We start from the raw sequence: 21,724 nt of genomic DNA on the forward strand, positions 1-21,724 counted from the left end.
AGAGACCACCCTTCAAAGCAGGCATTTTCTCCAGGGGAGCTGGAGGCTGGCAACTCTAAGTTTATACTTTATATGTCCTCAACAAGTTTTAAATGTCTATATTGTTTACTTAGTATAGTCTTCAAGCCAGTTATAAAATCTTGACCATGTATTTTCAAATGTAGTTTCTGGTTGTCCTTTCAAAATTAATGTTAGTTTGTCCATTTCCACTGTTTCCAAAATTTTATTTAAAATTTCTTCTCTTGAATGTGTTTCTGTTCTTCTCCAATATTTAGCATAGAGTATTCTGCCGGTTGTAACCAAATACAATATGAGATAAGAGTAATTTTTTTAATGATTTTTTTTTACAAAAATATTTCTGGAATGAAGGGTGCAGGACCTTTTAAGATTTTTTAAAAAAATTCATGAAACTAAGCCTAATATTTTTTTGCTTTATCACATAACCACCTCATATGATAAAAGGATACAACCTTATTTTGACACTTTCAACAGACATTTGAACATTTTGAATCAAACTTAGCCAGTTTATCAGGTGTAATATACCATCTATAAAACATCTTATATTTTCCTTATAGGAAGTTGCTTTTGTAATTTTTATTTCACACCTGTGACCATTGGTCTAGCTCAATGTTATGTTCCAAATTTTGTACCCATTTAATCTTAACACTTTTAACCATTTCATCATGAGTCTTGTTTTCTAAAAGCAGTACATAAATTTTCTTAATAAGTTTCTCATCAACATGTATCAATATCTTATCTATTTCTAGTAGTTTGTCATAAAAGCCTGTTGGCTTATCTTTAATAAATCTAGATACAATTTGAATTTTTGCCACCAAGTTAAAGTTTCTATTGATTTCAGTTAGTTTCTACGGTCGAGTAGGTCTTCATTTCTTAGAACTGTTTCTTCCTGGAATTGATTGGGGTTTGTAAAGGCTTCTAATAGAGCAACCCATCTTGGAGTCTTAGTGTAAAGATTATTTTTAGATTGTTCCCATACTTTCAATAAAGAGGCTCTAATAAAATGTTGTTTAAAATATTTACGGGTATCTGCTCTCCCATATCATGTGAAGGCATGCCATCCTAACAATAGATCATGTCCTTCTATTTTCAAAAGGCATGCATTTTCTAAAGTAATCCAGTCTTTTATCCATGTCAAAGCTTCTGCTCTGTAATAAAGCAACCAATATGGTAATGCGAAGCCAGGTCTCTCTTTGGCATCTTGTAATGCTTTAAGCTTTATTCTTGTTTTTTTACCTTGCCAAATAAATTGTATCATTAAAGTTCCTTAAAATATTTTTGATTTTGGAGGATCAGTATTGTCTGAAATAGAAAGATCAATCTTGGTAATATATTCATTTTGATAGTGGCAATTCTTCCCATTAAAGATATTTTTTCCATTTTTCTAGGTCTTTTTTAATTTCTTTCATCAATTCCATGTAGTTGTTCTCCATCAAAGAACTAGATCTATTTGTTATGTTTATTCCTAAATATTTAATCTTCTTTTGAATTTCTAAACCTGCTAATTATTGCAGCTAGTAAGCTTGAGGTTTTGTCATGTTTTTATAAGCATTTTTGTTTTTTTACAATGACTTTTAAGTCCTGCCACCTCTCCATAGTCTTGCAAAGAAGTTATCAGTTGTTTTATAGAACTCGATGGATTCTCCAAAATAAATACTAAGTCATCTGCAAATGCTAAAAGCTTATATTCTTCCCCTCTTAGTCTAAGACCTGTAATCTGCTCATCTGTTCTAATCACATCATTTAAAACTTCAAGAGCAAAGATAAACAATAAAGGTGACAGGGGGCATCCTTGTCGCGTTCCTTTATATATCTCAATGTTTCATGATAAATCTCCATTAATAAAAATTTCGGCTTGTTGTTTAGTGTAAATTGCTTTAATCATTTTATAAAATTCTGTACCAACTTGAGAATTTAAAAGTAGTTCAAGCATAAAGTTCCAGCTGACATTATCAAAGGCTTTTTCTGCATCAAGAAATTATTTCTAAGTTGTCTTTTAGGAAGAAAACCTGCTTGATCTTTATGAATCACTTGGGAAAGAACTCTTTTCATTCTTGCAGCTAAAATGGAAGCATAAATTTTGTAATCCACATTAACAAGGAAATTGGTCTGTAGTTTTTAATTTCTTTTTCAACAGAGTTTTGCTTGTGTATAAGTGTTATCAGAGCTTCATTCCATGAATCTGGAATTTCGCCTTTGGTCATTATATTTTGTAATACAGCTTTTAATGGCCTTATCAATTGATCGTCAAAAACATGATAAAATTCTGCCGGGAATCCATCTGGGCCTGGGTTTTTTGCCTTTTTTTCCTTCAGTGCTTCTTTCAGTTCAGCAACAGATATTGGATCATTTAATATTTTCCTCAGATCTTCTGTGAATGTTTTAGGTTTATGAGTTTCAAAGTATTTTTTAATTTGTTCCTGTGGTGCTTCTCTTTTATTGTATAAATTTTCATAGAATAATTCCACGATTTTTTTCATATCCTCCAATTTATTTTTCTCTTCTCCCATATCATTTTAAAATGTTTTTATGTATCTTTTTTTCCTTTTCTTTATGTAGTTTATAAGCCAGCCATCTAGTTGGTTTATTAGCATTTTCAAAATAATTTTGTTTGGCATACTTTTTTTTGCTATTTCTTGTGTTAATAGGCAATTTATTTGATGTTGCAAAAGTCTAAGTTTAGTTTTTTTCTGTTCAGTTGAAGGATCCTGTTTCATCTTTCCTTCTTGTTTTTTTAATCTGGTCTTGGATCTGGAGATATTTTTCTGACCTCTGTTTTTTGACGTATGCTGATTATCTAATCATCTATCCTCTAGTGACCTGTAAAGCTTGCTGTTGAAGCCTTCCAGGAGTCCCCTGCCTTTCTTCTTCTAAACCCAACCAGCACATACTTTCTAACTACTAAAATCCATATAAAATCAGGCCACTCAAAACAAAATGTGTATTTATTTATTTATTTGCATTTTTACCCCACCCTCCTCGCGAACAGGGAGACCCAAGTAAGTAACAAAAATTGTTCATCTAACTTACAATCACTTGAAAGCAGACACACTAAGACCCGCTTAATAAAGTGAAGACTATGCTCCTGCTGCTTCCTGAAGCGGTAACCCCCTTACTGAAGCATGACCTGCCCTGGGCAGTGCATCACGGGAGAAATTCTCTGTCCCTATTAACAGCTTCTGAGCATGAACCCAGTGGCTGCTGTTCACAGACTGTAGGGGACACTAATCTGAGTCAAGGTTGTGGCAGTATACTAAGGCACCGGGGATCTACATGTTAACAAGTCTTACATCTCCGTTGCTTCTTCTTGAAGGGGGAATCTTTATACCTGGAAATGGCTGCTGAGCACAAGTTAAGTGCTCAATGTTCAGTCTGTAGTAGGTGAATTTCTCAACCAACCCAGGGTTGCAACTCTGGTAAGCAAGAGGGTACTTGGTAGGCAGATGTAAAAAAATCTACTTCAGATGGATGTTCCTGGCCACCATCTTGCTTGTTAGAGTGTATGGGGGCCAGCACAGGATAGGGGAGGAGGTAGACATTAATTACTCCCTGAGCATCACCTTATTTGCACAGCCCCCCATTTCTTCCTCTTCTTATTTTTTTCAATCACATTTCTCCCAATTATTTTGGCTTTGATTTTAACAGAGCGGTAGAAAATGGTCAGTAAAATCAGTAAAAGTCAGTTTTTTCATCTTTGTCAGTAATTTGTCAATTTTTTTACAAAAATTGGTCCATAAAGTCAGTATTCCTTTGATTTTTGTGAATGCAGTTTGTGTTTTTCTGTTTTCATTACTGCATTTTTGGGGAAACATGATGACTTCCCAGTGAGAAGACTGATTGTTTTCAGTTTAATTATGAAGTACTTTAAGGACTTTGTTCCTAAGAGTAAAAGTGATTTAGCGAAATCTTCCACAAAGTGTAGAAACATAGTTAGCCTCTTAAAGCATGGGACAATAAAAGTAGAGGTGATGGATATTGTGGGATTCAACATGGCACAGCTCATGCTAGAAGGAGTTGAGAAAGCAATGGAAGAAGAGGACAAGGTAAAAAAAATGCTTGTGGATGCAGAGCAGAAAACTGTTGAGAAACGAGAGTTCGTGAATAACTTTATTCAATTTATACCCCGCCGTCTCCGCCGGAGCGGGCTCAGGGTGGCTTACGAAGAGATTAATAGGTAACAAATTACATACAATCTTAAAACAAATAATAAAACTCTACATTATCATAGTGCTAGTAAGTGATCAGGTACTTATAACAATGCTTACAGAAGGCAGAACCAATACTAGTGTTGTAGTCAGATGATCTATATTGGTGGTTGGCTTGTCTTCATCTCTATATTTAGGCAACAGCACAGGCTGTTGGTGGTAAGCCAAGGATCAGGGCACTGTCACTTCCCAGTTATTTTATATTATTTGGTGTGGCTCCTTAGTCGAAGGCCTGGTGGAAGAGCTCCATCTTGCAGGCCCTACGGAACTTTAAAAGGTCCCGAGGGCCCTGATCTCTTCTGGGAGCTGATTCCACCAGTACAGAGCCACCACAGAAGGCCCTGGCCCTGGTTGTGGCCAGCCTGGCATCTTTAGGACCTGAGAGGCCAATCGATTTTGTGACCCTGAGCACAGTGCTCTCTTGGGAATGTGTGGGGAAAGGCGTTCCCTTAGGTATGTGGGCCCCTGACCATAAAGGGCTTTAAAGGTAAGTACCAGCACCTTGAAGCAAATTCTGTATGCTGTCGGCAGCCAGTGCAGTGTATAGGGAAGCCCATCAGAAGCCTGGCTGCAGCATTTTGCACTAGCTGTAGCTTCTGGATTTGAGTCAAGGGTAGCCCCATGTAGAGAGCATTACAGTAGTCCAATCTCAAGGTGACCATTGCATGGACCACTGTTGCCAAGTCGTTGCATTCGAGGAAGGGAACCAACTGCCTAATCAGCTGGAGGTGGTAAAAGGCTGATTTGGCAGTGGCTGCTACCTGGGCCTCCATTGTTAGTGAGGCATCCAGGAGCTGGCATCATCGAAGGTCAGAAGTAGGATCCCTACCCTCGAGCTGCCCTGGCTCAGGAACAGGACCTCCATCTTTGTTGGATTCAACTTCAGTTGGCTCAGTTTGAGCCAACCAGCCATGGCTTGCAATGCCTGGTCCAGATGTTCCGGTGTCGAGTCAGACTGGCCACCCAACAACAGATAGAGCTGGGTGTCATCCGTATTTCTCCTTATATTTCTGTGAGGGAGGGGACTAGAGACTTTTCTTTAATGAAAGCTGGGAATTCAGAGAACCTGCTAAACCTATATAACAGTATATCAATATAACAATATTTTAGAGCCTTTTTAATGCAGCAGTGATATCAATATATTGATGTAAGCATGTGCAAAAAATAGAAACGTGAGGTGCTGTAATGCCACCCATGTTGCTACCGATTGTGACAGCATCCTCTTTTGAAAATCCTGATTATTTAAGACACATGCGGAAGAAAATAAACTGATTGCACAACTATGGAAATGCAGAGTGAGAGCAGACCTGAGTGGATACGTGTCCAAACTAATTCCATTGCTTTTGGGTCAATTGCCAAGAAATTGAGGCGTAAGTCAAGCATGCAGAAAAGTCCATGGCTATGTTAATTGTGAAACAATATGGAAATAATGAAATGCCAATACTTCTCTAAGCCTAGGAGAATTACAGGCTTGTGGAATATGCTTTCAGATATGTCAAAGAATTTCTATTGTTCTTGTAGTGGGTGATGCACACACCGTTTATTTATGGCTATTTTTTTTTTGTAGAGCTTTGGGTATGCCTGAAAAAAATCTGAGAACTTTCCCATTCTCTTCCTGCTTCCCAGCATGGTTAAGATATTAGGAGTATGCAGCACTTTTTCACCCCTTCTCCTCAGATCTTGGGAGGGAAACACCATAACTGCAGTTAAAGCATTAGCTGTCTCCCCACGTGTATCCAGGTATTAGTTCCTCATGTTCAGGGGACTCTCCCCTTCGAGGGGACATATGCTGTATCCTGGTCCAAAGCCAAGTAGAACAGCTGGCAGAAGAACTGCACTTTGGACCAGGAAACAACATATGCCCCCTTGAAGGGGAGATGCCCCTTAATATTTGGGGTATATGACATGTGGCAGTCCAAACCGTATTTTGGGGTGCAGAGGGCATGCCGTTGTTCCAGTTCCTTATTCAAATCTCCTTTGAAATACAGGCTTCTTGGTGGTATTCCAAATGGAAGCTTGTGGAGCCAGAACCAGTGTTTGGACTGGGCACCACTGCAGGGGACAATCTCCAGAGTGTGTAGATGTGTCATTTTGGGGGGGGGGGCCAAAGATAGGTGTTTTTTTGTGGGGGGGGAGTGCAACCTGGCCCCAGGGTCTGCCGGTGTGATTGTGGGGGTGTATGATTTACGGTGGTCCAAACCATATTTTGGGGGTCCAGAGCTTTAAAATTCTCCTCAATGTTTTTGGTTGAATTCATAAATAAGTCTCAAAAAAGGAACGAATGAGGAACTGGGAACCAACTTTAGCCTCCTTCTCATTTCCTGTTTCCTACTGTATAACTGCCAGCTTCCCAAAGTTTAACACATACTTTGCTTCTGCCTTTGAAAAAGAATTTATAGTCACATTAAAGCCTTTTGAATATAAATATTTGGGATCACTGCCTGTAACGGAAGAAATAGAAATTTTAGTCACAGATTAAATTTAGTCACACACACACAGAAATTTAGTCACACACCGATCTCCAGTATCAGTGTTTGGATGTCTTACCAGGCTACGGGGGGGGGGGGGGGGGAGAGAAAAGAATTACATTAAGAGTATCCTTGCACTTGCACTATACATGTTCCAGGCCCTTATTTCCAGGCCCCAAAAAATGCTGTAATAAAAAGGGGGAATGGGAGACCTGGTTTCAGTATAGGGTTGCCAGCCCCCAGGTCCGGATGGGGTTCCCCCACTTCTGGGGGCTTCAATCTGCCTCTGGCCAGCTGACCAGTGGGGGAAGCCCTGCTTCCAAGCCCCACTGCCAAGAATGACTACCTGCAAGGCCACCCCCTCCCCTCCTGCCCAATGCTGATCACATGGCCTGCCGACAAGCTGGAGGGAGGGAGAGGGGCAGTCACTGGCTGCATGCTCAGCTCACAAAAGACCTTTTCAAGGGTCTCTTTGCAAGTGGGGGGCTGTGGCACATGGGGCTGTGGGAAATCGCTCTTGGTCACTCTTGGGGGCGCTCTTGGGGCAGGTCTTGGGACGGGACTTGGGGGCATCCCTGCCCACCCCCAGAATGACTCCCAAATCCCCCCACCGGAATGACAAGGGGACCTGGCAACCCTATTTCACTACTTATTCCTCATCTGAAAGAAGCAGTAGTACACATAGTAAAAATGACCTCTAAAACTAAAACCTTTTCAAACTTCTCTGTGACTCTTCAAGTGCTTCTATAAACTATTACCAAAAGAGGGAGTTCAGCAAATATCTGAGCCTGCCTCAGTGGGGAGGTGCGGGATATAAATTTTAAAAATAAATAGATAAGATATCTGGTCCTTTAAAAAAATGCTGTAATAATTTTTATATATCATACATACCTAGAGAAGAAAATATAAGTACCCAAACACTATAAATTTACAAGTGTAATAAATGAAGCAGTGTTTGTATGAGATTTTCCAGTTAGCTACAAAAGGCCTAGATGTTTGGCGATGACTTTGGAGAGACACTTGACATTTAACTGCACACTGTGGTATATTGTGTAAAGGCTTCAGCACAGATCAATGGATCTCAGGTGGTTGTTGCTTTTAAGTGGAGTATCTACAAAACTTACCACACAAGTCAATTAGGAAGTGAGTGAAGACGTGTCTGTATGCTGTAACAGCAGCTTTTCTTTTCAGCTTCGTAACTGGTGTGTGTGTGGGGATAATGGGAGAAAACAACAGTTAATTATGGTTTATTGTCTTTGTTTTAGGGACAGGGAGGTGGAGAATGCTTCAATCATTCTTTTACTTAGCTCAGTGCAAAGCCCTGCATTGTTGCAGATGAGGCTCATTGGCAGTTGGGACAAGGCTTTCTCAGTTGTGGTCCCAGGTCATAGAACTCCGTGACCCTCTCCCTTGAAGTCCCTCGTCTCTTTTGGACTTCCAAGTGTAATTTAGCAGCTTGAGTTTTTTGAATGACTGTTAAGTTTAGTTGATATTTAGAGGTTAATCAAATTGTCAGTGTTGTACTTATAGGACTGTTAGTTGAGTCTGTTCTGTGCCATTTTAAATTGGTTTTAATTCGGTCTGCTGCTTTCCCCCCTTTTCTGTTTTTCATGCCATAACTGCTGCTTTTAGTATTTATTTTGTTTATTGTTTTTATTTTCATTGCATGCCTCTTGAGCGCTCCTTTGAGTAGACGGGGAGATATAAATTTTTAAAATAAAGTAGAACCAGAGGAAAAAGTGTGTGCTCCTTTGAGTAGATGGGGAGATATAAATTTTTAAAATAAATAAAGTAGAACCAGAGGAAAAAGTGTTCTGTATGAATTCATATGTTTTCACAGACCTATCTGCCTCCAGGGATCTCAGGGAGATGTACATGGTTCACAGTTCCCCCATTTTATCCTCATGTCAGCCTGTGAGGTACATTAGAATGAGAGACTATGACTGACCAAAGATCTCAGTCAGCCAGGCTCATGGCTAAGAAGGGATTTTTAAACCTAAATTTCTAATACAATATACTAACTTCAATATAACAATGGGTCTCATTCTCATAGTGAGAATAGTGGCTGGATACGTGACTAACCATGCAATCCTATACAGAGTTACTCTAGACTAGAATAACTCTACGTAGCATTGCACTGTAATTGAGTGTTGGTAATTGCATTCAAAAGGGGCTGCAGCGGCTCAGAGGTTAAGACGCTGAAGCTGCAGACTGGAAGGTCTGTAGCTCGGCAGTTCAAGACCCGAGTGCCGCATGATGGAGTGAGCTCCCACCTCTGGCCCCAGCTCCTGCCAACCTAGCAGTTCGAAAGCAAGAAATTGCAAGTAGATAAATAGGTACCACTTCAGTGGGAAGGTAACAGCTTTCCGTGTGCCTTGGTGTTTAATTATGCACCCATATGACCACGGAAATGTATTTGGACAGTGCTGGCTCTTCGGCTTGGAAACAGAGATGAGCACCGACCCCTAGAGTTGGATTCGACTAGCTTTTGAGCAAGGGAAACCTTTACCTTCTAATTGCATTCAAGGGCTGGATAGGACACAAATCCAAGAACCATATATTCAGTGTATATCACCACCTGTTCTTTAAACTAGGCCTGCAGTTTCCTCTTAGCTTAATGGCACTGAGGTATCAGTAAGTTCCCAGAGACAATAAGACTAGCAAAAATTGTTACATATTGCTAAAGAGAAGGCAAGAAAAGATTGTCACGGCGTTCTTCCTTTGCTAAAAGTACATGTGTTTTGGAGAAATTTTGCAGCTTGAAAAACACTGCTGTTCACTTTGAAAGACAGCTGAACTTTTTATAGACTTTGTGGTTTCTTCAGTGTTCTGAGCCATAAAATGTGATTGTGGTGGAAATAGCCACATCAGACTTTTTACATGTAAAAGGCAGCTTTCATGGTGCTGAGTGTGGTCTAATTGTGGCCTTCACCGTGTGCGGTGGGATAATAGCAATGATGCTACTGAAGGAATCTATTTTTATGAGACTGGAAACACCTGAAAGTATTATTTTAATTGTGTTCTGAAAACTAAAGGGGAAAAAGAAATTAAACTCCGTTTTGTCACAGAATTCTAAGCAGTGTTGTGGTTTGTGGGGGAGGGCATGGTTGATACTACTATTCACTGAAAAATTGACTAGAGCCTTCTAACCTTTCATCTCTTTATTTGTAAAGACAACCTATCAAATATCCTCCATTAAGGGCTAGAACACATACTGCTTGGGCTTACGTTCAGCCCTTGGTGTGTGTGTGTGTGTTTCTCATCCATATTCAGTAAGAACTGAAATATTCAGTGGAATGTTCCACCTCATGCCCATGCCCTAGGTTAGCACACCACTGCAAACACTTCAAAAATGTTGTTTGTGCTGGCATGCTAAGTCCAGTATCCTTTTGGGCAACTACTGGGGCTCAAAGGAATCATCCTTATTCTGTATGGATATAGATGCCTTCTAATCCACTTCTCCACTGTACCAAGCCAGTTAGGCCTCATTGAAGCATGAAGAAATAACAGCTAATATATAAAAATAAGAAGAAATGTCAATTAGAAGATTTTGCTCATATATGTCCAGTGTTGTTTAAACTGCCCTGCTATGCATGTAATGATGCTGCATGTTCAGGATTAACATGTTGGTGCAATGTTCACCAGGCTTTGGATCTCCAACATGATAAAATTGCTTGTGAAGTAGCTGAGAGCCTGGTTGAAACAACATGTTGGGGGTTCATTGAAGGTAGCAGGCATCCTTACCAACATTGTGTTTTAATTAAGCTTTCATGTAGTTTTAACATATAGTGTGCCTGAGATTGGCACCGGAATAGGTGAGAGAGAGAGTGGAGAGATAAAAACTGTTTCTCTTCTTCCCTCATGTATCACATCATGTAAGAAATGTGTAAAAGAAAATGAAGAGGGGAAAAAAGCCCTGGGTTCTTCCCAACCATCATAACTTACCCTTACAGATCTCATTTATCAAGCCAGCTCAACTGCAATTTTTGTGAGAGTAAAATGTGTTAGTTGCTTGTGTTGATGTCTTCAGTATCATTTAATATTTTTCGTTAATATTATCACAGAGATTCTTTCATCCATTGATCTATGTCTTTTCTTTTTTGATACCTTAATATTATAAAGATATTGAGCTTAATACTGTAATAAAAGTATGTGCCAAAAATTAAATGCTTTCTTCTTTATTTTTTCAGGTCTATAACTCAAACAAAGACAATCAAAGTGAAGGCAGTAAGTAACTAATTTTTGATTGAGTGTGTGTGTGTGTGTGTGTGTGTGTGTGTGTGTAGAAAATGTTTTGGAGGATTGTATTGCTATCTCTCCTAATCCAGTAGGTGGCATTGCAAGTAGCATTTCATCCAGTGATTATGTAGGGCTGAGCCACTGAATTTAGTGTGGCCATCATGCATATCGATGCTGTAAAGTTTTGAGTATCGAGTAGTTTTCAGTGACAGTCAAACATCAAAAACAGGCTGATAGTTATTTTGAGGCCCATTATATAATATGATGCATACACATTACATAAAAGAGCATTGTGTTTTAAGATAGTGCAAGTATGGCTGCTGGATGCTGTCCAGTTGCTACAGAGTTTTGGAGCTGGATGTATCGCAGATTGTTTCTTTTGGCAAGTTACTTAACTGCCTTTGTTTCAGTTTTTGCACAATCCAGGCATAGAAGTTTGCAGAAGTGAATCAAGGAAAACTAAGATTTTTCTGTGTTTCTTCTTTTAACTTCCTTAAACGTGGATTGGTAGACCTGAAGACTCTTGTGCTGCTAAAAGAGTGTGTCAAATCAGCTATGGCTTTTTGCCTGCTGCTGCTTCAAGGGGCATCAGGAGAAGGGGGGAGGACATGCTGGCATTCTGTGATGTCACTTCCATGGAAAATCCAGAAGTGAGATCGTGTTGTTCTAGGAACCAGTGGCACCTTTATGGTTTTACAATTGTTTCCTCTAATTTCTAGTGTGATGTGACACCACTTTCAGATTTCCTAGGAAGTGGTGTCATGGCATGTATGCCACTGGTGCCCCTTACCCCTGTCCCTGCTCCCCAAGCTCCCTTATCAAAGCCTAGAAACTGACCCTGGACCTTCGCTAAACTATTCTTCATGTAAAAAACAGAACTGTTTAAATATTTTCTCTTTTAACTGTAAGTATTAGGCAAAACAAAGTGCCTGTAAGGTGTTCAGTGGGCATTCCAAATTTCAGAATTCTTCTCCTCTTTTTGAAGCAGTCTGCCAGCCTGCAAAGGTCTGCCTGCTTTGATTTTTCCCGTTGTGCCATAACACTGACACAGCAGCAAAGCTCTAGTTTAATCCTGGCTGTGGGAGTACGGAGTTTTTGTGGGTTTTCTTTTCTGTTTATGTGTGCATTCATTTTGAGAACACTGAATACTGTTCCCTTCTTTTAAACATGCGAGTTCAGAAATATTTGGAAGGGGGTGAATGATAGTTGAGAGAGGGAATCCTGCTGTGTGTGTATGTGTTTTTGAAGACAGGCAGTACTTAGTTTGTGAGATCACCATCCCTTTTATTGCTAAGGGATTCCGTCTGGTGGTGTGTCTTTATAAATAGAATGTTGTCCCCAGTAAATCTGAGAAGTAGCACAGGCATTAAAGGGAAACGTAAGGCACAAATCCTTCAGCTGTTAGGTCAGTCTGGTTGACTGAACACTATACAGTAGCTCAGCCTCTCTTCTTATCAGCTATTGATAAATGGTGTATAATCTTAAACCCACACTTTTCTCTCTTGGATCTCCTCTTTCCTCCTTCAGTTCAAGATTTACATACCTGTCATTTCTTTAATTGAACCAGTGAGTGTTACAAGATGGTGCAATTAGAGGCAATTATGCCTCGATAGGCTGTACAGTTCTGTCAACGTACTCTTCCCGTTGTGTCTGCAAAGTGTTCATTGCAGCCTATGTTGTTTAAAAATGTTAAACTAGACATGATAGAACAATTTGATACAAGGCATGTTAGCAACTGATTCTCCAGATAGCATTCAGAAGCATTTTGATTTCTTTAGGCAGAGATATGGAACTGTTAAAAAGTTGTAAAGACATACCATGGTTGCCTCGTTTTTTCTTTGCTTTTGGATGTACATAAATGCATTCAGAGTACCACGCTTGATGCTAATTCCACCTGGAAGAAGAACCATGTCTGGATCCAGAAAACAAAGGAAGGGAGAAGGACTGCCTCATGGGTTCTGTTTGGCAGCTCTGTGCTCCATTTGATGTTGCCATATGGCTCTGAGTTGCAATTGGTGGTATAAGGGCCATTCTTCTTTGCTGCTTACATGCTTATGATCCTTTCTGTGGCTGTAGTTGTGGGTGGACTGTTTTTGAACAAACATTAATTAGACATATTTGGAAGAAACTCCTGAATTAAGTTCACTAAGAAAAATTGGGTTGGCAACAACTTTTTTTCTCCTTTGGGTTGGCAACAACTTTTTTGCTCCTTTTCGTTCTCCCTTCAGTAATTTCCAACATGTACAGATGTCTGAATTGCAGCCAACACATTCTTTGTATGGGTCTGTTTGCTCAGCAAATTCTTGTGCACTCTCTCAAGTAGTGCTCCTAAGATATGCAGATATTCTCTCTGCTGTTCGTTCTGACCCTTCAGTGCAGATACTGCATGGCCGTGTTATGGTAGGAAGGGGGAAATGGTGTGTTTCCTTGCTTGGAAACTCCACCAGCCCAAAGGTTCCCTGGAAAGTATCCTGGCAATCAGTTGCTACCACTCAGGACTTCCTGAGAACATCTGGACTGACCAACTGAGAAGGTAGTCTTCCATCACAGTACTAGAGCAACAACAAAATACCTTACAACCAACCCCATAGCACCCATGCAATCTAGCATGCGGGAAAGAGATTAAGAGAAATATCCCAGAGAAACAGATTATACTAAGCAAAGCCAAAAAAAAGTGTTTATGAAAAATTCTGTTGTAAAAGAGGGGTGGGGTGGGGAGAGGTGGTTGGATTCAAACAGGAGTGGGAAAAGGGCAAAACAAAATACAGGGAAAAGCACACAGCAACAACAGCACAGAGATAGTCAAATGAAAAGCAATGCAGTTGAACTAACTAAGATAAGCCCACGTTACTTACCCTGTAGCAGGCTCCTCAGAGCATGTGCAGAGTTTCTTGTGGTAACAAGAGGTTGAAGGGGTTGTTACCTCCTACCCAACCTCTTGTGGACCCAGTTTCCACTGAAGACTGAAAGCTTAAGACTACGAAAAATCCCAAATATCCAGGTATTTATGGTAAATGGAATTTGAACTCAGCCAGCCTCCTTTCAAAAAGTGACAAGCCAATCCCACGCAAATCCCCATCTTTGATGTCAGAAGCTACTGTTACCAAACAGAGCAGTATAAAATATAGTCCCACCTCCATCAAGCACCTGGTAATGGCTCTGAACTTCCATGACAGATGGTCTGGCCCAAATGGGATTGTCTTGTGTCCAAAATGGATTAAGTCTGCCAGGATGATCCAGTGTGGAATAGAAGTGAACACAAGTAGGGACTTGCAAGAAACTTGCAGAGAAGGGGGAATTCCCCCACCTTTGCTTCCTTCCGTCTCACCCCATCTTCCCATTTCTTTCTGTCCTCAAACCAATCCCCCTTCTTTTCTTTTCAACCTACCCACCAAGCTATCCCTCCTTCTTTGTCTTTCTCTCTCTCTCTCTCCCAAGCCAACCCCCCTTCTTTATCTTCCCACCAAGCCAATACCCCCATTTTTTCTAAACCCAGAGAAGACGGAGGTCCTGTACCTGAGTTGGAACGGTTCGGGGTTGGGGCTCCCTCTCCCGACCTTCGATGGGGTGCCTTTGGTGCCAGTGTCGGAGGTTAGGAGTCTGGGAGTGCTGGATCCCTCCTTACCCATGGAGGCCCAGGTGGCAGCCACTGCCAGATCTGCATTTTACCATCTGAGGCAGATTCAGCAGCTGGCTCCCTTCCTCGACCGCGATGACCTGGCTACAGTGATCCGTGCGACGGTCACCTCAAGGCTAGACTACTGTAACACTCTCTACATGGGGCTGCCTTTGGCGCAGATCCAGAAGCTGCAGCTAGTGCAGAATGTGGCGGCCAGGGTGGTGATGGGCCTCCCCAAGTGGGAGCACATCCGGCCTGGGTTGAAAGCGCTGCACTGGCTGCCAATAGCATACCGAGTCCGCTTCAAAGTGCTGGTGCTTACCTTTAAAGCCCTACATGGCCAGGGTCCAACTTACCTGAGGGATGGCCTTTCCCCATATATACCCCCAAGAGCACTTCGGTCGGGGACCCAACATCACTTGGCGATTCCAGGCCCCCGGGAGGTAAAGCTTGCTGCGACCAGGGCTAGATCTTTCTCAGTGGCGGCCCCTACCTGGTGGAACGAGCTCCCGGAGGAGATCAGGGCCCTGCGGGACCTTATGCAGTTCCGCAGGGCCTGTAAGATGGAGCTCTTCCACCAGGCTTTTGCATAGGGGCCGCCGCTGCCACCACCACCAACGGTGGCAATACCATCAGGACTAGGAATCGCTCTGGAAGTTCCGCCACAAACCACGTGGCATTGATAATGTGGGACTGGCTTTAACCATCTGCTGGACAGTGCCACCCCATTGGGGAGGATTTGTAGATGCCATCAAACCACTTAAGACCATCTGTTTACAAAAAGCACTTTATTATTGTTATTGTTGTTATTATCCATGATTTTATTGTTTTATCTGGTTTTATGTATGGGTATATACCCCTTGTAAGCCACCCTGAGCCCGTTTGCGGGAAGGGCGGGGTATAAATGTTTAAATAAATATTTTTTTTCCCTTTCTCTCTCCCCCCCAAGTCAGTCCCTCCTTCTTTCTTCTTCCCTCTTTTCCCCTTCCTCTGAGCCTGACAGCTTTTTTTGGGGGGGGGGGATTTAAACCTCTCATTTTTTTAACTTTTCAGATTTTTCTGCAAGCCTAGGGGGTCACCCAAGTTTGCAGAAAAACTTGTTTGGTGTAAGTATTCCCCCTATCTGCAGATTTAGATATCCACACATAGGGGACTATTGAGAATTAGATATTTAGATGGCTCAATCTAATGGAATCTCCATGGGTCCAAGGTCCCGGACACTCTAGGTGGCACTCTTGAGCTGTAGTCATTTTTAGATTTCTGTCATAGGCCCATAAGAGGTTCTGTCCACAATGTAGGTCAGCAATGTCTGCAGCAACAGTATAAGTGGACGGGGGCGGGGGTTGGAGTTATAAGGCCAGTTGCATATTGGATATGAAATCGATTCTTTTAAAAGCGGCAGAGAATTTATCTTTAGTTTTAAAACTTGTATGTATGTCCCTCACCTGAACACACAGAAGAACACAGGCTCTGCATTCTTGGTGTCTTCTAGGGAAATCAAGTATCACCTATGTTCTTTGCTCTTTGTAGGTGTCATGCTAAAGTTTTAAAATGGTTTAAGTGATAGAGTTCCAAACAAGAACAGAGCTGGGTAAGCATTCCCAGGCCTGATATAATTTCTGTAATTACATTTGTACTAGCATGTGATCCTCCTTTCTGAAACGCATCAGTGCATTTTCAAAGGGACAAAAGACTTAATATATGGTTTTTCATAGGAACTGTTTTTGATCCTGCATCTTTGGGATAGTGTTTGGTTAGGTTAGAAGAAGAAATTAGCTGGTGCACCTCCAGCATTTCAGAGTTTAATTACTTACTTACTGTAGCAATTTAGAGCATTTATCTTACTTATTTGAAACATTTTAAAGTGTGCCTTTCTTGCTGACTTGCCAGGATACTTTCCAGGGGGGAGGGGGAATTTGAGACAATGCCTTCCCTCCCAGTAATCCATCATAATGTATCGGTGAATCCCCAGATTATTTTTGAAAAATCTCTAGGAAACCCCCCCCAAGTAGAGAAATGAGAAAATGTGCAAGCAGGTTTTTTGATTGCTTGGGAAATAGTTGGGGAAGAGAAGCTCTAAAATGCTGGAGGTGCATCAGCTAATTTGTTCTTCTTCCCTAACCAAATCCAGTCTCTTTTGCTCTGTCCTGTTAGTTCTCCCTGAGTCTTTTGCTTTTTTCTTTTAGTTCCTACCCTCTTTAATGTCCACAGTGATAGAATCATTGGGAAGAAAATCTGAGGGAGATCTATAGTACATTGGAGGTTGTCTTTTCTGTTTGCAGTGGGAAATTTGCCTCAGGAATAGGTGGGGCAATGGGAGGGAAGAAGAGCAAGAAAATAAATGTCTTCTTTCACTTACCCTGGTATCTGGTTTTAATCATTAATTGTGAACCACCTGGCTGTAACTTGCTTGTGTTAAGTAATGTATGTCTGTGAACATGTGCAGAATGCCTATTACTCATCAGTAAATAACAACTATCAAATTCCTTCAGACAAATCTGGGATTAGGACTAAGGACGTACATTTGGTTCATCGGAACTGAATGCACCCCCGAAAATAGCCCATTCGGGCCCCTTTCGGGTTGCTGCGGGCCAATTCAGATTCTCTGATCTGAATCGGCTTACTGCCAAATTGCCGCCAAAATTTGGCAGCAATTATATCCTATGGGCAGCATTATATCCTATGGGCCATTGAAGTCAATGGCAAAAACATAGGGTATATTCTGGAGACTGGAAGGGAGAGGGTTTGAGGGAGAGGCTCCAAACTCGCAGGGTAGATGTTGGAGCCTCTCCCCAAGATACCCACCAAGTTTCAAAAACATTGGACCAGTAATAGCTATTATTAGATATATTATTTACAATAGTTATCTACTATAGTGAATAGTTATCTAATATCATACAGAGTACTCTACTACAAGTATTAGTAAATAAAGTATAAACATATCTTAAAAACTGAAATTTAATGTAATTGCATTTTAAAAACACCCATACTTATTAGTAAAGTTAAAGACTCCAAGTGCTGTATCCTTTCTTCTTAGAACAGTTTCTCCAGCTCCGTCATCTCTTTAGATGATATTTCTAGAATCTTTTCCATGTCAATAATATCCTTTCTGAAATGGTACAATTCAAAATTGGCTTAATATGCCTAATTAAGGCCCCACCCTAAGTTATGGTTGCCATGTTAGTTTCATTCCTGTGTGTAATCATTTCTAACACAGATTTTGCCTGTTCTGCTGCTGCAACACACTGAATCAGAGTCTTTGGTGAGTTTCCACTGTGACTTCATCATCTTTCCTGTCTATTCTGAGCCAATTCAGCAGGTTCCTCCCCCCCAAAAAAGTACATTTTCAATTCTTCTGCCTGGCATCAAGTTTTGTAATTGCAGCTGTGAAATAAACTGATCCGTCTTTTTGGAGGCTTGGAGCAAAGCTATAAAGTATGTGGAAATTTCAGCTTGACATGTCAGCTGGTATACACGAGCTTTAAATTTGTCCAATATGTTCATTATTGATTGATTTGTTCAATTTATATCCTGCCTAACTGGAATGTAGGTCGCAAAGTACAATTAAAAAGCCATTTCTAAAACATCAACATGGGTGGTGTTTTCTCCATGTTTACAAAAGGCAGACTTGATATTTGGGACAGTGCCACCTTCTGACTGGGAGACAGAATTATTCTTCTGACACTGTCAGAGGGAGGAGCTCCCAGATTGACACTTGGTTTGGGTTCCCCCCCCATAACAGCTTCATCAGACCTTCCTTCATTTTAATTTTACTTTCTTCTAGTTTGGGGAATGAACACAAAAAAAGTAGGGCGTCTGAAGAAGAAATCTTGAAGGCTCTTGTTTTTTGGGGGTTAGGGTTTTTTTTTGCAATCTACACTCTTAAGTAGAGACAGCACAGGAGCCAGTGAGTAAGGCACTTGAAATTCTTAAGGGCCTGCTTTACTTCATCTCACTACTTCTCCAACCCATCAAATGACTCATGCCAGATCACATGTTCCCTCTTCCCTCTTGCTACTGGGAGCCAGAAGTATGTTTCTGGTTTACAGGATGGGAAAAAAGCCACAGCCAAACAACAACCTTTTCTCCCCAAGAGTAACCATAGAGTCCTGTTCACACCCAAGCAGTTACATGGGAAGGAACAGGGAACCATGGAAACTTTGGCCTGGAAGCCTCATCTAATTGAGGGGACATCATATAATGTGTAATGTGCAGAAGGGAACAGCAGGTGCTGACCTTCCTGTAACCCAGACAGCAAAGAAGGTAACATGATAGTGCAGTTGAAGAGACTTACATAGAACACTGGGGAGGAAAAGTCACTTGCTGACCCCTTGGAAAGGGAGAAGAAAAAAAAAGCAAGTGGATAAGACATCAGCAAGAAAACAAGAAGGGAACACTTGGTAGCAGAGATGCTTGACTGAAAGAAACTTTCAGAGGTTTGGCTAATAATACCTTGCACTGTTGTCATATAACCAGAAATGGTTTAGGTTTTGAAGTTCATTTTATGTTTGTGGTTTGTTCATCATTACAGATGATAATGAATTGGTCATGTTGACTGTTTACATTTGTAGTAGAAATAAATACTGTAGAACATCTATTATACTAAGATTGATAGTCAGTCTGTATTTCCTCTCTTCACATCTCTGTAAGGTCATACCTGTGTGGGGTGACTTTTTAGAAGGTGCAGATTTAAGATACAGAGGAAAGTGAAACACTCTTAAGACACTGAGGAGGAAAAATTTCCTATCCTTTCTGAGACAAAACAATATTGTCTTAGAACAGCCTTTTATCTGTAAGTTTTTGATGAAGGGTGATGAAACACTCAATAATCTTCCCATTGTTCATAATCTTTTTTGATGTGGAATCTAATCTGGATGCCCACAACACTTATTGGTCCTCCTTAAAGCACTGAAAATAGTTCTTTAGTGGCTCTCCTGTGAGCATGTCAGGTAGCACTGTGGTCTAAACCTAAGCTCTAATAATTGGGTGGTGGTCTGGCCCAGATATTAGGCTTGAGGGTATCCACTGTTTTAGTTCTTTCAGTTGTGAGGTACGATCGAAGAAGAAAATTATTGGTAAAGGGTTTTTTGGATGACACCTCCATATTAGATCCCTTCCAGTCTGGCTTCTGACCAGGCCACGGGACAGAGACAGTCCTGGTCACCCTCACAGATGACCTCTGGAGGCATCTGGATCAAGGTGGCATGGCAGTGTTGTTGTTGCTGGACCTGTCGGCGGCGTTCGACACAGCTGACCATTAACTACTGATCCACCGCCTCTCCGACATTGGGATTCAGGGGGTTGCCTTGCAGTGGCTCTCCTCGTTCCTTCAGGGTTGGGGACAAAGGGTGGCCATTGGGGAACAGCTATCCAGAAGGCATCCGCTAATCTGTGGAGTGCCCCAAGGAGCGATGCTCTCCCCAATGCTATTCAACATCTATATGCACCCCCTTGCCCAGATTGCCTGGAGGTATGGACTGGGTTGTCACCAATATGCCGATGACACCCAGCTCTATCTGTTGTTGGATGGCCAGTCAGATTCTAGTCTGGGAGATCTGGACCTGGCATTGAAAGCTGTGGCTGGTTGGCTTAGACTGAGTCAACTGAAATTGAATCCGATGAAGACAGAGGTCCTGTGTCTGAGTCAGAACCGGCCGAGGTTAGGGATCCCCCTCCTGACCTTTGATGGGGCGCCGTTGGTAGCAGCCACGGCGAAGTCTGCCTTTTACCATCTACGGCTGATTAGGCAGTTGGTTCTCTTCCTTGAATGCAATGACCTAGCAACAGTGATCCACGCAATGGTCACCTCGAGATTGGATTACTGCAATGCTCTCTACATGGGGCTGCCCTTGTCCCAAATCTGGAAGCTGCAGCTGGTGCAGAATGCGGGAACACATCCAGCCCACCCTAAAAGCACTGCACTGGCTGCCTATAGCATACCGGATTCAGTTCAAGGTGCTGGTTCTTACCTTTAAAGCCCTATATGGTCAGGGACCTACTTACCTAAGGGACCGCCTTTCCCCATATGTACCCCAGAGAGCACTAAGATCAGGATCCCAAAACCTCTTAGCCCTCCCGGGCCCTAAAGAAGCCAGGTTGGCTATGATGAGGGCCAGGGCCTTCTCTGTGGCGGCCCCTTAATGGTGGAATGAGCTCGCGGATGACATCAGGGCCCTGCAAGACCTTCTACAGTTCCACAAGGCCTGTAAAATGGAGCTCTTCCACCAGGCTTTCGATTAGGGTGCCGCCTTCTAATACTATGGCCCTGGCCCTAACACCAGCACCAACTCAACGACCAATAACCTGGCAGGAACCTGGACTATGGTGGTAGATGACCTTCTAATGTCGAGGGAATACCGCCATCTTGTATTAATATCTATTCTCTTAGCACTGATGATCTTATATACTGTGATTTTAACTGTATTTTGTGTTTTAATATACTTCAGTGTTTTAACATGTACAAACACACACACACACATATTCTGTAAGCCTCCCTGAGCCTGCCACAGCAGGGAGGGTGGGATACAAATTTAATAAAATAAATAAAATAAAAACTGTCAGAATCTTTGAAAGAAAGGAAATTCCTAAAGGTTTCTCTGCCCACATGGTCTACATGGCCAGGCAATTTTTTAAATGTTCATGTTCTGAAAATATCTCTCAGATTTGAGTGAGCTGGATTCCCATGAGGATGAACCTTTCTCACTGCCATTACAGCCTCTTTTCTGACCGAAGACTCTTTTAAACACACCACCAAGGTTTCCTTCTCCCTAATGTGAGACATCCCTATAAACAAACAGTGTGAATCCATTCTTGCCTTTAACTTGGGCATAGCAAGGAGAAGAACATTTGGTGGGAACATGTCTGCCAGCAGCATATGATCTTTGCTGAGCTTCTGTTTCCCTTCCTATTTCAGGTCTGCCTGAGCAGAGACAGAGGCATGAATCTTTTGACAAGAGCCAAAGGACTCTTGACCCTTGGTTCACAGCCTGTGGCCTTGAGCGAGCTGATTCACTGGATCCTGGATCAGCCCAGGACACTGTTTATTGTACTCCTTTTTTTTCTGTGTTTATTTAAATTGTATTTTGTTTCTGTGTTTATTTAAATTGTATTTTGTAAGTTTCTTTGGCTCTCAACAGTGGAGAAAAGTAGGGTAAAGATAATTAAATAGATATCCC

At 41.5% G+C, this 21,724-nt stretch overlaps 1 protein-coding gene across 1 annotated transcript in view; it reads left to right on the top strand.

Moving 5' to 3' along the window:
* ARHGAP26 (Rho GTPase activating protein 26) overlaps positions 1-21,724 on the top strand; it is a 456,611-nt gene that overhangs the window by 218,922 nt on the left and 215,965 nt on the right. Inside the window, exon 12 of the mRNA XM_015414327.1 lies at positions 10,882-10,918. Within this exon, the coding sequence (XP_015269813.1) occupies positions 10,882-10,918 (37 nt within the window). The remainder of the gene's footprint in view (positions 1-10,881; positions 10,919-21,724) is intronic.

Source organism: Gekko japonicus, unplaced genomic scaffold (genome assembly GCF_001447785.1).
Source record: "Gekko japonicus isolate JY-2015 unplaced genomic scaffold, Gekko_japonicus_V1.1 scaffold96, whole genome shotgun sequence".
NCBI lineage: Eukaryota > Metazoa > Chordata > Lepidosauria > Squamata > Gekkonidae > Gekko > Gekko japonicus.